Source organism: Cygnus olor, chromosome 7 (assembly GCF_009769625.2).
Source record: "Cygnus olor isolate bCygOlo1 chromosome 7, bCygOlo1.pri.v2, whole genome shotgun sequence".
NCBI classification, from domain to species: Eukaryota; Metazoa; Chordata; class Aves; order Anseriformes; family Anatidae; genus Cygnus; species Cygnus olor.
The window spans coordinates 23,908,679-23,922,836 of record NC_049175.1 but is presented as its reverse complement, the minus strand read 5'-3'; the positions used below and the strand labels follow the sequence as shown (position 1 = coordinate 23,922,836).

The 14,158-nt window shown below is 46.2% G+C and overlaps 1 protein-coding gene and 2 long non-coding RNA genes across 4 annotated transcripts in view; 1 reads left to right on the top strand and 2 right to left on the bottom strand.

The window, feature by feature from the left end:
• FBXW4 (F-box and WD repeat domain containing 4) overlaps positions 1–12,274 on the bottom strand; it is a 59,591-nt gene extending 47,317 nt beyond the window's left edge. For both annotated transcript variants that reach the window (XM_040563179.1, XM_040563180.1), the window contains exons 1-2: positions 11,899–12,274; positions 1,016–1,111 (exon numbers count right to left, since the gene is read on the bottom strand). In XM_040563179.1, the coding sequence (XP_040419113.1) occupies positions 1,016–1,111; positions 11,899–12,164 (362 nt within the window). In that variant the 5' untranslated portion in view covers positions 12,165–12,274. The remainder of the gene's footprint in view (positions 1–1,015; positions 1,112–11,898) is intronic.
• On the bottom strand, positions 3,308–5,125 carry LOC121072914. The gene is made up of 2 exons (XR_005821437.1): positions 5,059–5,125; positions 3,308–4,295 (listed from the first exon to the last, which is right to left on the bottom strand). It is a non-coding gene; the product is annotated as an uncharacterized LOC121072914 (long non-coding RNA).
• LOC121072912 lies at positions 11,899–13,794 on the top strand. The gene is made up of 2 exons (XR_005821435.1): positions 11,899–12,032; positions 12,948–13,794. It is a non-coding gene; the product is annotated as an uncharacterized LOC121072912 (long non-coding RNA).
• Positions 13,795–14,158: the final 364 nt, after the last annotated feature.

Sequence of the window (14,158 nt, the reverse complement as noted above, 5' to 3'; positions counted from 1 at the left end):
TAACAAATTTGAAAGCAGGATAAATGAAAATTAGAGGATGCAGTTTGGATGGTGGCCTCATTAAACCAGACCTTGCATTTTCATTTGGGAAGCTGGTTTAGTAATGATCTCTAACAACCACAGAGCCTGTCTTCACAGATGGTCACAGGCACTTCAAAGGCAGGTATACAACCTGCACCAAGAACCACTCTGCTCGTTACAGCTGTTCCCAGGACTTCAGACAAGCAGTGGCACATTATCCACCACTTCAATCTACGCAGCAGAAAAAAGGCATGAAAGCTCAGTAGCAGGTCCCTGCTCTTCAGCAGCTAACAAACCGTAGTTGTTCTCATTTTCCCTTCTGCCTGGTGATGTGAAAGCTAAAAATTTAGATGTGCTGTTCAGACGAGAGACATATCTCGTGCTTTGCTTTGAAAGCTGAGTAGGTCTGCAAGAAAGAATTTAACGCCACCCTCCTCTCATTAATGTCAAATATATACTTTGTTAGTGAAGGAGGGAAGCATAAGGTAGAAGAAAGAAGAAGCATAAGGTAGAAGAATGGCAGTTAACATTTTAGATTTGTACATTCAAATCAAGGGCCAGGATAAAGCATGGGAGAGAAAACAAGCATTTTAAGGAGACACCTAAGTCCAAATCTGGGATCAAGTATGGTCATGGTGTGAACAGGGCAGAAAACTGCTCATGGCATACAGCAATAGATAAGCACACAATAGTCTGGAGTCTGAAGTAAAGGTTACTAAATCCAACTAGAACTGCACAGATCAGAACAATGCCAAATTCAGGCTCTTACTGAGAGAGGAACTCTCGACTGGCAGAGCGAATCCCTAGGGCAAGGCAGCAACTCCAGTTACCCCACATCCAGCTAGCCAGCAACATCCAAAACAGGCCAGTGACATTGCTTTAAAACCCCCATGGATGAGAAGGAGCATGGAACATCTCATTTCTGAGCACAGAAGCAAACCCAAGGCCCCTCAGCAGCTGACAGAACCCAGGAGAAGAGGAAGGAGCCACTTGCTTTCGTTTCCATTTCAGGACCGTCTCCCTCCGGCAGCGTCCATGCCTCCAGTTGCGAGAGACCTTCACCCTTTCCTTCACTGGGATGCCGGCCGCTCTGCAGACAAAGGGAGAGAGATGAGATTAGCAACCACGACTGATGCTACATGGAGAACAGATACAACCAAGCCAGGTTACAGGTACGTTCTCACTCTGGCTCCAGAAATGACGAACCGGCAAACATTGACGGTGCCAGGGCTCGCTGTAGCTTGTAAGAGCTGACAAGAAAGGAGCCCTGAGCAGAGTGGGTGTTCATCGACAAAGCAAGCCATCCCTGATGACCACTATTGTACAAGCGTCAGATCTGATCAGAGGTATACAGACAGCAGCACAGGTTCAAGCAAAATGTAATCAAGACAACGCACAAAGAAATTACCAGAGCAGCCAAAGAAACAAGACACCTCTTTTCTTCCAGAGACTAAAAAAACCCAGTTAGGCTAAGGGCAACAACACACAAGAACAGATGGAGGAAACACCAGTCAGGAGAATACTGAAACTAGAAGCCAGAAGAGTAGTAAAGAAACTGCTCCCGTTCCTCACTTGCCTGACAATCACATAACCAGATACAGTAATTAGAAATCAAGATAGGTTCAGACTACAAATAAAATTCGTTCATCTGTACAACCACCCAATGCACACACGCCCCAATTAAGATGGACCAGCTTTTGTAGCTCACCAAAAGACTGAGAACTTCACCACATCGCTGAAAGTTCTCTAATTCTAGTCAAAGTTACTTGAAGCTACTAAAGGAGAGACTGTAGCTCATACCCAGTCACTGGGGTACAAATCAAAGTTACTAGGGCAAGCCAAGATCAGCAGAGCTCAAAAAGTGACAAAAGGTACGTACCACAGAGACCTGGGACCCAGGTCTCTTTAGTGTCTACTCGAATTTACCCAGTTCAAGCAGCTGTTCACCATCTGTTTTCCTTCATGATCCAGAGTTGATTAAAGATTAAAAAAAAAAAAAAAGCAGCTTTACAGCTTTGATACCTACCTTTCTCATACCATAAGCTTAATTATTCAATATCCTTGGTGGAGCTGCTTAGGTAGAAAGGACCAGAAAAGTATAAACAAGAAACTCTCAATGTTATCCTTTGTAACTTGGTGTTGTGAACCACTTAGTAGAGTACAAGAGTTGTTTCCCTTTTCATGTACTTCCCGACTGCAAATGTTCCCAACCACATGGGATGAAAGGAAGATCCTCAGATCGCTGATAGATGGGGACTGGTGCCCAGCCAGGACCAGCTCCCTTCTCCCATCACCACCATGCCCCCAACGCACTTCCCAAAAGTCAGATTTTGGGGTACTGTCATTTTTAAAACAAAGAGTAGCTCCCTGTAAATAAACATCTCCTGTGGTTGTTAATGGGTGTAGGAATCTCTAACCTGGCCCTGGGGCCTGGCCAGATTCTCATTTTCCCAGCCTTCCTTCCATAGCCTCAGGCTTTTTTTTTTTTTTTTTTTTTTCTATTCACCCTTCCCTCCCCTTTTCTATGCTTTCCGGCACTTAGTCACCATTATAATTTGACTGCATTCCTGGGCATGTGACCCATTTTAAACAAAAACAGAAACCACACACAGAAAAGCTTTCCGTCCCCTAGAAACCTGCGCAACTCTAAGTTTATCATCAGTAGCGCCACACCAAATAAAAGTGAATTTAGGAACCAACAGGCTCTTTATTTCTCCTAACCCTTTAAAAAAAAATAATAAATTTAAATCTCTGGAGTTAGCCTAGGCTGCAAGAAGAGGAATTACATTTAAAGAGAGCACTTGCAGGAGTCTGTGGAGCCAGATAGCGTCTGAGATGAGGAATGCACAGCACTGAAAAGTCAGGTCGGGTCCAGCAGCCTCCTCGTTGCTTATTACTCTCCCAGACAGAGTTCAGGCTCTCCGCCTACATCCAATTCCATTCATTTCTCCAAAACTCCTCTCCCCACGCTCAGCCCCCAGTTAAGTTCTCCCCACGTACAGATTTTAAGTCACCAACTTGCACGGTGATGGAAAATGCACTCATGCCACAACCCCCCCCAACACGTACTGGTCCAAACAGATATTCTGAGCTCAGCGCACAAACCTTACTGAGACTAGATGCAATTTCCATGGCTCCAAAAAGAGGTGAATCCAAGGTCAAAAATGAAGCTTTTATCTTACAAAGCTGACCACTTTCCTAATTGGGGACCAACTAGAAAAGTGGCCCTACTAGGTACCCGGAGCTCAATGCGCAAACCCTTGTTGGTTTTTAGGGTGTGGGGGGATGTTTGTTTGTTTTTCTGTTAGTAGACATAAAATTCATCCTGCCTCCTCCACATAACAATTCTGGATCCGGATAATTTAAACTTGCCTTAGAAGATTCCACCCTTTAGTTTACAGAAATTCCATTTATTCGAAACAGAAGCAAGAGATGGGACAGGACATAAGGAGGCCATGAGAAGGAGGATGCAGAAGCTGGACTGATTCCTTTGCCAATACCATGGCAGCAGAGAATGACCTGCAAAGATTTTCAGTGTTGGTCAGAGACATTTTATCCCTTCTACCCAGAAGGAAGTTAAATCAAGGCCAGTGATGGAATCAAGTGCTGACATATAATCTGATTTGCTTCCTCAACAGCACTCTCCAGCTCAACTCCCAAAATACATCAGCGAGGGTGATGAGCAACATTGCAATGCACTAGAGTAATTCTCAGATCTTAGAAAGCTAAAAAAGGCATCGCCATATAAACTTAATCATTTGATTAAAAAAAAAAAAAAGATCATTTTCTCCCCTATAAAACTCTTTAGCTTTAGTAATGATCAGCACACTCTATACATGTAAATTGAAGAATTGCTCCGTGATGACCTGAGAAACATCATCAAGAGTCATCATACATCTACACTGAGCGCTTGACTTAACCAAGCACCTCCCACGTCAGCAACTGGATTGAACATTCAAAAATTTGGGAGACTAACCCTACCTCACGGAGATACATCCTATGGAAGATGCTGTGCAGGGACCACTATCCACAGCCAATGAATAACTTGACCTTTCTCAGCACGCAATCCAGCAAAACACTAAACCACGTGCTTAAAATTCAGTACATGCTTAAGTTCCCTGTGAAATCAAGCTCTTGGCATTCGGGTCCTCAAAGAAACCACCCAGCAGTGAACTTCAAGACTGCAGAGGCTGACTCACTGAGGAAGGATCACTGTTTTTACCAGGAACAACACAGAGCTACATCAGTACACAACTGGAGGACAGCCCAGCACCCTACAAGGATGACAGGAAACACACAGTACAAGAACTGGTGAATAATGTATGTGAAAATTCAGTGAAATTCAAGCAAGATGCTCTTAAAACCCACGCAAGGACCAGAGTCCATCATTTTACCACCTTTGCTAAGGGGTCACAATTATTAACAGCCTATAAAGCCTATATAATATAATATAATATATAATGTGTATATATATATATATATATATATATATATATAATATATAATAGTATAATATATATAATATATAAAAGCCTATATAATCCAGTACATACGCTATCTTTTTTTATTAGCTAATTAATCCAAAAAGCACTCTTATCAGGATCCCAAACCGTGTGGTGTAATACATGACCTGAGTTAACGCACGCTTCCAATTGCATGCAATCCTGGTGGACGTTCACTTTGCAAAGACTTTGTTTCACTAAGAAAGGGAAGCTGAACGTTTGTCACAGCCTGGGAGAATGTTCCAGGATAAAAGTCATCCCAACCAACCTGCTACAAAGGAATTTTCATTTCCCTCTCCTACCTCACCCCCCCTTCCAAAAAAAAGGTTAAAGTATTTTGCTCAGATTATGGATTTCCTCTCTTTCTTGGCAGAGTTACCAGAAGAAATTTAATATTCCGCCTGGAGCCCACTTCCCAGCTGCTGAAGTGAGGGACTGGGACTATCCCCCCACAGCACCGCTGACCCAGGCGACCTCAGCCACCATGACAGTTGCTGGCCTGGCCTCCAAAAAAAGCAGCAGAAGAAAGAATTACTCAGCCAGAGATTAAGCACATCTCCTCCCAAAGCTTCACCTCCAGCGTCGTTGCCTTCAGTGATCCCTTCCCCGTGCAAACTCCTTTGCTACTAGAAATGGTATTCCTCCAATAGCAGGAGCTTCTGTTTTACTGCGTCCCAGGGAGATTCCTACTGGCCGTCTACTATTTCAGCATGTGCCAAAACAACTGTGCCTGCAACAACACAGACCGTGTTACAGAAGGTAACACCAACGTGTCATACCGTCTATTTTCCCAGCTGCATGGGGCATCCTAACCCGCCGAAGTGCTTTGCATTTTGCTGCACTTTAAGTGCCGAAAGAGCTCGTCTGGAAATGCAAGTCTGCAGAGGCCCACTGAGAGCGAATCTCTTCTGCGGACAAAATCTGCTGCCTGCATAAAAGCTGTCACCAGCCTGCCTCTAGCCTGCCTCGAAGGGTCATACAGAGGAACAAATAGGTCATGGTGGCTAAGCCCGGCTTTCAACCTTGGCCCTGTGGCAGAGATGGCTAACACAGGGACCAACTGCTCTTATTTGTGTAATCGGGACACACCTGTTGAGTGGCAGGGTCTCGGTGCATTTGCAAGTCACGGGCCACCAACAGACAGCCAGGAGGGAAAAGCTATTTATGTCAGGAGCTCCTGTTGCTGTCCTCAAGAAGTCAACTTGCTTGCAAAATAGCTCTTCCAGTGCAAAAATTCCACCTGAATTCCTTTAGCGCATGACCCTTCTTTAGCTTACCGCCAGGCTCAGTCTGTCTTCTGCGCTCTCCCCCTTCCTATGTGACACGGGTTCAAATAACTCTGAGATGAAGATTGATCTGCAGACTTCTCTCGCTGCTCCTTGCCTCCGCCGGTGCCTCTAAGCTCCCTCAGCCAGACCCTACCAGGCAGTGCAGGTTTCCTGCCCCACCTCACGGGTCCTGTGAGCGATCCACCTGCATGAAGAAGCTGGAGACTTCTGATCAGACCCAGGAGAGCAGGCGAATTTCTGTACACACAGCAAAGACACGCTGCCAAAAACAAACAAACAAAACCAACAACAGAAACATCATCACCAAGCCTGAGCCATACCGCTCTGCCACCAGATACCACCTCCGTTACGATGATCCCCCACCTCGCCATGGGAACTCGGATAGAAACTCCACGCAGGATTTTGCGTCTCTCAACGAGCTATTTAGACTTTCTGGAGCTGAAAACCGGGCTGCATTAAAAAAAATAATAAAAATGAATAGCCTAGGAAGATGTGAACAAACCTGCAGCTGCTCAGTAGTTGTCATGTATATTCTGATCTGAAAGAGCAGAGTCGGATGGAGTGAAATACCACGTAGCTATTTCACTTATGCAGGTTACAGGAATAATAGCAACAGGCACAGCATACATTTCTTAAGCCCTGAACTAGGTAAAATTCTTCTGCTGCTTTGAACTCACGAAGATTGTAAGGGAGGCAGGCCAGTAGGAACTCCTACAAACAAATTTCCCATTCCTGGGTCAAGAAGCTGTTTTGATATCGCGGAGCCACCCTGGCAGGCCTGAACTGCCCAGAACGAAGAGTTTAAGACAGAATAGGAAGCTAACAGGAGTTTCTAAAACCCACAGACTTCTCCTGCACAAAGCAATAGCTGTGTGCCCTCTTCCAGGCTTTTCCGTTATTGCAATATCCTCCCCAGAGGATTCCCCTCTGCATCGTCTGCACCAGTTCACTGCCTCCTTCATTTCTGACTTAAAATAATGAAACTTTGGTAAAAACATATTTTAAAAGATGAAGGAAACTGAAGCAGCTTTACAGGCTGCTTCACACTCCCTCCCCTTCCAGTACCGAAGGCAGAGGTCTCCTATGATTGCTGCACTTTGCGTTTGGATTTGACTTGCATAGATTGGCCATTTCCTGCCCCTGCAGGTGTATATATTTTTCCAAGATCTGGAGAAAATACTGCTTTTATTAACTCACAGAAATGCTTGCACTAGTTCTTAAATACTCAGTGATGATAAATTCACCCACTGATTAACCTGTATTTCTGGACTGGAGAATACAGCGTGATCCTCGTGGGCAAGGCAGGACAGGAGACAGGGAGAGAGAAAACACGCAGTGGAACATTTCTATATCTTGACAACAGCTATTAATACGTTACAAAGAGGACGCCGTCAAGCTATTTAGGTTGCAACTTTTACCTTGCCCTCTAAAATTCCGTTGTAGCAAAGAGGAAATAAGTTTAGCCCAGCTGCAACTTTATTCCTTTTGTCCACGCTTTAAATAAAGAACCACCTTGCGACGAGCCTCTCTGCCTCTCCGATTTCTCCAGTCCGAGGTGGTCCCGCGGGCAGGCCCTGGCTGCGGGCTCAAAGCACCCTCTTCTATTCCTGGCTCTGACACTGACCTGCTGCACAGAGGGCAGCCTGGTTCACATCTCGCTGCCTCCGCTTCCCAGCCCTTGTTTACCCTGCCTATTTGGGCAGCGAGCTCTTCAGGGCAGGGACTGCTCTTGCTGGGCCCGTACAGCAGCTGGCAAAACAGACGCAGGCTACCAGACACAACTGTAATATCACTACTCACCAGAAACCCCGGAGGCTTTGTGCTTACTGCTCAGCTACAGCTTAGCTGCAAAAAGAATTATTAAGCAGTGTTTTTCTGTGATATGCTGCCATGCATTTTTGGAACAAAAACGCTCACCTTACGTCATGAAGAGGGGTCTCAACGCTTGCTTGAGCAGTGCCCATGACTGTGTGAAGCAAAACTCGTAGCATGGGGACTATCTTTTTACCAGCCCCATGACAAGGTCTTATTGCAAGATGGGTCTATACATAACGTTAACATGACAACACGTAACAAAAGGTAGCCTGACACAGATGCATGCAGGACAGGTGCCAAGAACCACAAATATCTAAAACCACTGTACGTTTCCAACCAGTGACACAATATTCTATTAAGCATTTACTTACTCATGATTCAAAGAAGGAGAAGTGCATTTTGAACACCAAGAATGTGCTTAAGAACCTTTCCAAGTCAGGCCCTGGTAGTCCTAATATACACGAACTCACACCAATGCAAACCTAGTGATTCCCCCTGCCAAGGAATGAAGTGTATGGAAACATAGCAAAGAAGAAAAAAGTTTGCTGTGTGCAAAGCGCATGATTGAAACAATACCGTAAATATTTAGCTTACACACACAGCTCCTCATTAGCTGAATCCACCAAAAAGAGCAAATATGAGAGACCGTCAATGCTGTGGATATGCCTTTCTCCATAACAACTAGCATCTACGATAAAGTTCCTATCTTCCTTTGCCAACATTAGCCAAATTAGCATTATTTAAACATATGTCCTGAGATAAAAATAGCTGCCAATTTTTAAAGGTGGATAGCCAAGATGGGGAGTAGATAATTTTGAAAGTTAAATCAAACTGGTTTAGGTACTACAATTTCTCTTTCCCGTGCTTCTCTACAGCAAGGGTTTTGCAAACAGTTTCTTAGCAATTTTCTCTGTTCCCTATTTTGGCATGAGAAATTGTTATATGCAAGCTGACTGCACAAAACCAGTTGTTTCACATACAAGCTAAAGCCCCATTCCCTCTGATCTTCTTGTTACAATTATCTGAAGATATACCTAACAGAAACAACATTTTAAAGAAATGGGGTCATTTTCAAGTTAATCATCCTTTTAAAAAATGGGCAAGTGGGGGAGGGGGGGTAAGTTTCACAGCTATCTTACACTCCAGGATCAAATTTATCTCTATTTAGCAAGCATTAACAGATGGCTTATCAAAAAACATTTAACAGCAGAAATGATCAAACTCGTTCTGAGATGTTTTTTTGTTTTAAACAGTAAATACTCCCTAGACTAGTTTTTAACTTATGCCAGCCTCCCAGGGACCATCAGTTTAAGATCTAATGTTAGAACCATGCATGTTATTTCATTAAGTACATTTACCATAAAACGGTTCCAGCCTTTGCTTTCTCGGTTGCAGACAGCATTGAACGAATACCTCTTGAAAGTAAAAAATAGTGTTCACCTAATGCAGTGTTACCCAGAGCATGCAACAGAAGCTTCTGCTTTCGAGCAAGTCATAGCCAAGCTTGACGAACTCAAGATTTACGCTGTATGATTAAGAAAGCAGTTATCAAGAAGGCCCAGCTACCCATCACCTTCATTACCTTTCTATTTATCCAGTGATATTCTAGCTTAAACACCTACTCAGCTCAAATTTAACCTTCAACAAGCAACCTACCAGTTTCTTACCTGGAATAACTATCAGGAAGAAAGGCTGTGTGCCCAGCTTAGCCAGACCCCCTCCCTAGCTTGTATTGGTTAAAAATATAACCTCTCTCCTTAAATCTTACTCACTCAACTGCAAGAAGAGCAATCTTGGAGAATGCTCTTGGTCTTGGAGACATGCATGAGGAGCAGGGGGTATGGAAGAGACGTGGCTATTTAAACCCTCAAGCTGCCACATCAACTGTTAAACTCTTCTTCAGCTAGCTACAAATTTTATAGCTGTACAACAAACCAAGACTGCATGAGACTTCCGTGAAGTTAAAAGTAATTAAAGGATTCTTCCTCTAGAATATCTCAAGGTTCCTGTAGGACTGACTTGTAAGGCCACTTGGTGCATTACCTAAGATTGAACTCCCTAGGACCAGGGCAGTGCTGACCAATGCTAAAAGCAGCACTCTATGCTAAAGTTGTTTAAAGAAAACTTGAAAATAGGATTCAGCGCAAAAGCACATCCTAGAATTACTAAAAAAAAAAAAAAAAAGATCCTGTTCATAGCACTCTAACAGCACTGAAATCCCTGAGAGCTTGTGACACTCAAGTACCCTTCCCTTCACTTAGACCCTCTGACCTAGCAAACCTTTTCTGTAGCTGTTTATAGAGCTGCATTCCTCTGCAGGGGAAGTGGTGGTCCTTACATATGCTGCACCTGCTCTGCTGTACACCTGATCCCTCCCGCAACCGAAACAGCATAGTATCACCTTATTCTTAATGAAAAATACAGAACTTCATTTCCTCAGGAGACAAAATCATATATCACAGCAGACAGAGTCCAACGCACAACCATTCTGTAGCCCTTATTCCTGCTTACTTCCTAGGGAACTGTGGTTCACTTTTCGAAGCCCAGTCCATGGCCGTAACATCCACTGGCTACAGCTACCATCCTACAAAAATTGAGTGGGTATAAGTCCTGGCCTGAAAACCCAACACAGGGATTGTCAACACCACCAAAGCTCAACTCCTTACAGCACGGGCCATAGCTGTTTCTCCACGTCTGTGCCACTGATGAGATAACACCATGAGACAGCAAAACAGGCCTCAAACATCCCTTCTTTTATGATTCACGTAAACAACATTTATGGCAACAATACTGTGTCACTGGATGACAAACAAGATCCTGGGCTCTGAGCTGGCAGCTATAGGGAATCACAGGAAGCGATTCATAGACCCAAAGAACACAGGTTTCCTCTCGGGATCCTCCAAGCAGCAAGGAAAGCCCATGTTGTGTGGCTGCCTCTGAGTGGCATTTCGTATGCTAGTAAAATTTAAGAGACGAAATGCAGCCTTTGTATTCTTACTAAGGACTGCCAAGGCCAAAACCCCAAAACACTTCCATCTAGAAAGATGCTGGTGTCATACACAGTGAAGCCAACAGGTCTCACACCTAATCTGAAGATGTGCTGTTGAATTTAAAAACAACAACAACAAACCAGCAAACCTGTCCGCAAAACTTTAAACCCCAGAAGCCACAGAGTCCAACAGTCGCTTCCTCTGTGACAGCCATCACCAGCAATACCAGCACAGCTGCTCTGGGAGCAGGAGGCTTGGAGGAACATGTATTCCTGGGGCCCCCTGCCACGAAGGCTCATGCACCTAATAACACGTTTAGGATCATTCTCCAGGCTTTCCATCAGATGCTAGGCCAGGTCTTGCTCCCTTACAACCACTTTTCTGAGGCGTCTTTGAGGCTTTGGTAGAATGACAGAATCATTAAGGTTGGAAAAGACCTCCCAGATCATTTGGTCCAACCGTCCCCTTACTACCAATGTCACCCACTGAACCACGTCCCTAAGCACCAGGTCCAACCTTTCCTTAAACACTCCACCACCTCCCTAGGCAACCCGTTCCGATGCCCAGCCACTCTTTCTGAGAAGAAACGTCTCCTAATTTCCAACCTGAACTTCCCCTGGCATTTTGCCTCTCCTGGTAGTTGCAGGCAAGACCGAAGGTGCCACTCAGCAGCTGTGAGGGAGAGCCAGCACACAGCAGCTCCTTCAATTTCTCCATGCTTCCCACCTCCCCTGGCTTGAAGCCCCCAGGCCTACACCCTACGTGTCGTGCTTAGGGGGAATTTGGGGGACGGAGCTCATCAGGACAGCATCTCCAGACCCAACATTTGAGGGCTGCTCCCTCCTGGCCTGGCACCGAGGGGGCTGGGGAAGCCCCCCACCACTCTCTCCCGCTTTCTGCGGGGCACTTAAAGCTTCTCCCCACTCTCCCCGACCCTGCTGGGCACAGCCCGGGGCAGACCCCACATCCTGGAGCAGCCCCGGGCCCGCCACACGCGGTCCCTCCCCTCCCGGGGGCGGCCCCACGGCGGCCACTGCGCCGCGGCCCTTCCCCTGCCCTCGCCGCCCCTCGAGGGCGCAGAGCGAGGACGGCGCAGCCGCGCTTCGAGAATAGCCCCCCCCCTTCCCTCCGCCCCCTGACGGCAGCGGGGAGCCCCCCTTAGCGACTACGCCAGGAGCGCAGAGCGCCCCTTAGCAACCGGCTAGGCCGCAGCATCCCCGGCCTTTCCCAGCCGCCGCCGCCGCCTCCCCCTCGCCCTTCGGCCGCGGAGGCCGCGCTTACAGGTCGGTGCCGAGCTGGGTGAAGCCGGAGTTGAGGCAGCCGCGGGCTATGCGCCTCCAGAGGAGATCGCGGCTGCTGAGGAAGCGCAGGCGGCGGCAGACCTGGCCCAGGCGGCCCAAGGCCTGCACGTCCAGGTAGGAGCAGATGAGGAGCAGCAGCTCCTCGGGTAAGGCCCAGAGCGGGGAAAGGGGGGGGGAGGAGGGGGGGGAGGCGGCCCGGGATCCCCCCTCCGCCTGGGGGGATCGGGGGCTGCCCTTCCTCCCCATGGAGCAGCAGCTCCTGCCCCTCCTCCCCGGGAGCCGGAGCTGCTGCTGCCCGGGGGAGGCCAAGCCATGGACGGGGGCAGCCGCTCCCCAGTCACATGGGGCAGGAGCTGCTGCCTGTCACTGCCCCCCTCCGGGGGAGGAGGCGGCGGCGGCCGGGGGAGGGGGGGACACGGGGACACGCCGAGCCCACCCTCGGTAGCGAGTTAGTTCCTTAATGGGGGCCACTGGGACTCCCCGGTGGACCGTCCACCACGAAACTGCCCCCCCTTCCGCCCCCCGGGTTGGTGTTCTTCGTAGCTGGTATTAATAACGTCACCTTATCTATTCGTTCTCTAATAACGTGAATAATTAATGGTGGGAACGGTGATCCCAGGTAACCAGAGCATCTGCTCCGCCACCTGGAGCAGCCCTGGCTGGGCTAGCACCCCGGCGAAGGAAGGTGAACAGCAAGGTGATTGCTGCTCATTAATTATCCTCGAGCAGGGTCAGGAGTTCCTGTCACCCACGAGATGACAGCAGGGGTCATCTGGTGTTGCACTGCTGTTCTCAACTACCAGATTCCTGGGACACTTAAAAGAAAGGGTCTTCCCCATGTAAGAAGGGGCCTTGCCACAGAGAATTTAAGGCTGGCTTTTTGCTCAGACCCTGCAGTTCCCCCTCCACAGAGCAAGGGCTGAAAAAGTGCTCACACTTCACACACGTATCTACATACATACATGCACACCACCACCAAAAAAAAAAAAAAAACCTTCTTAATAACTGAGTCATTATTGCCATCCACAGGAGCCTGGAGTACTGACAACACAGAAGGATCCTGGTCCAAAATGGCAAAGTAGCCTTCTACAAACAGTGGAGCAGGAAAATATGAGTATAGTATTATGCTATTCTTTCTTGCAGTATTTTCCACTCTATGGAAGCCTGAAGTGCTTGGGGAAACTTCTGCCTCAGAATTAAAAAATAGATAAATTATGAAAAGTAAATCATCTACCTAGAATGCTTTGTATAGGTATCGCTTACCCACCACAGACTACATCTCCTTTTGCATAGTGGAGTAGGAAAATAAATTTCAGCATATAATGAGGTTACCATAGCAGACAGGCCTTTTAGACAGTTACTGCATCTAGTTCCAGAAGGTCATCGTGTCTGCGTAATCTCAAGCACTCAAGTATTCAGATGGCTAAATCAGCAGCTCTGGAGGCCTTGTATTTGAGAGGTTCAACACTGCCAGCTGAGGGACGTCTGGTCCATTTAGACTGAGTTTCAATGCACCCTGGAATTCAAGGAGATTCCAGAAGACCAAAAGAAGGCAAATGTTTTATCAGCATTTATTCCGAGTGAATCAGCCCAATTAATTACAAAATTCTCAGCCTAATATTAAGCTCAGGTAAGATAACTGCACATCTGGTACAGGATTTCAGTAGCCAATTGAAAGGGAGGTAACGTAACAAACATTGCTTAACAAAAGATTATGGAAAATTGGTGTGAATGCAGTTTTATAACAAACTAATTCAATATCTTTTTGATGATGTTAAGCTTAAACATGTATTTATAATTAGCTCTTTTGTAATAGACTTTGTCAGTGTCTGAAACATTAAATTTATTAAAAGCTGAATGACTTCTCTGTCTTAAATTGTTATTGTAAAGAGAAATTTATTATTAAGTTGGTCTTTCTCCAGTGGGATTCCAGAGAAAGCTGATGGACCGTACATTATTTGATATTCTTATTCGTGACCTGGAAAAAAAATCTGAAGTCACTATTAGCAAAGTTTTGTAGGAGGCACAAAGCCTCAGGGAAGAGGCAAAGGATGCTTATGGCTGCACAACCTTATGTTAAGTTTAGACATAATCAAATTGTATGTATTTCAATCAAGCCAAATGTGAAGTTTCACATCTAGGAACAAAGAATGTAGGTCACACTGAAAGGATGTAACTCTATCCCGCAAAGCTGCAATTCCGTAAAGACTTCATTAAGATGAATAATCAGCTGAACGTGA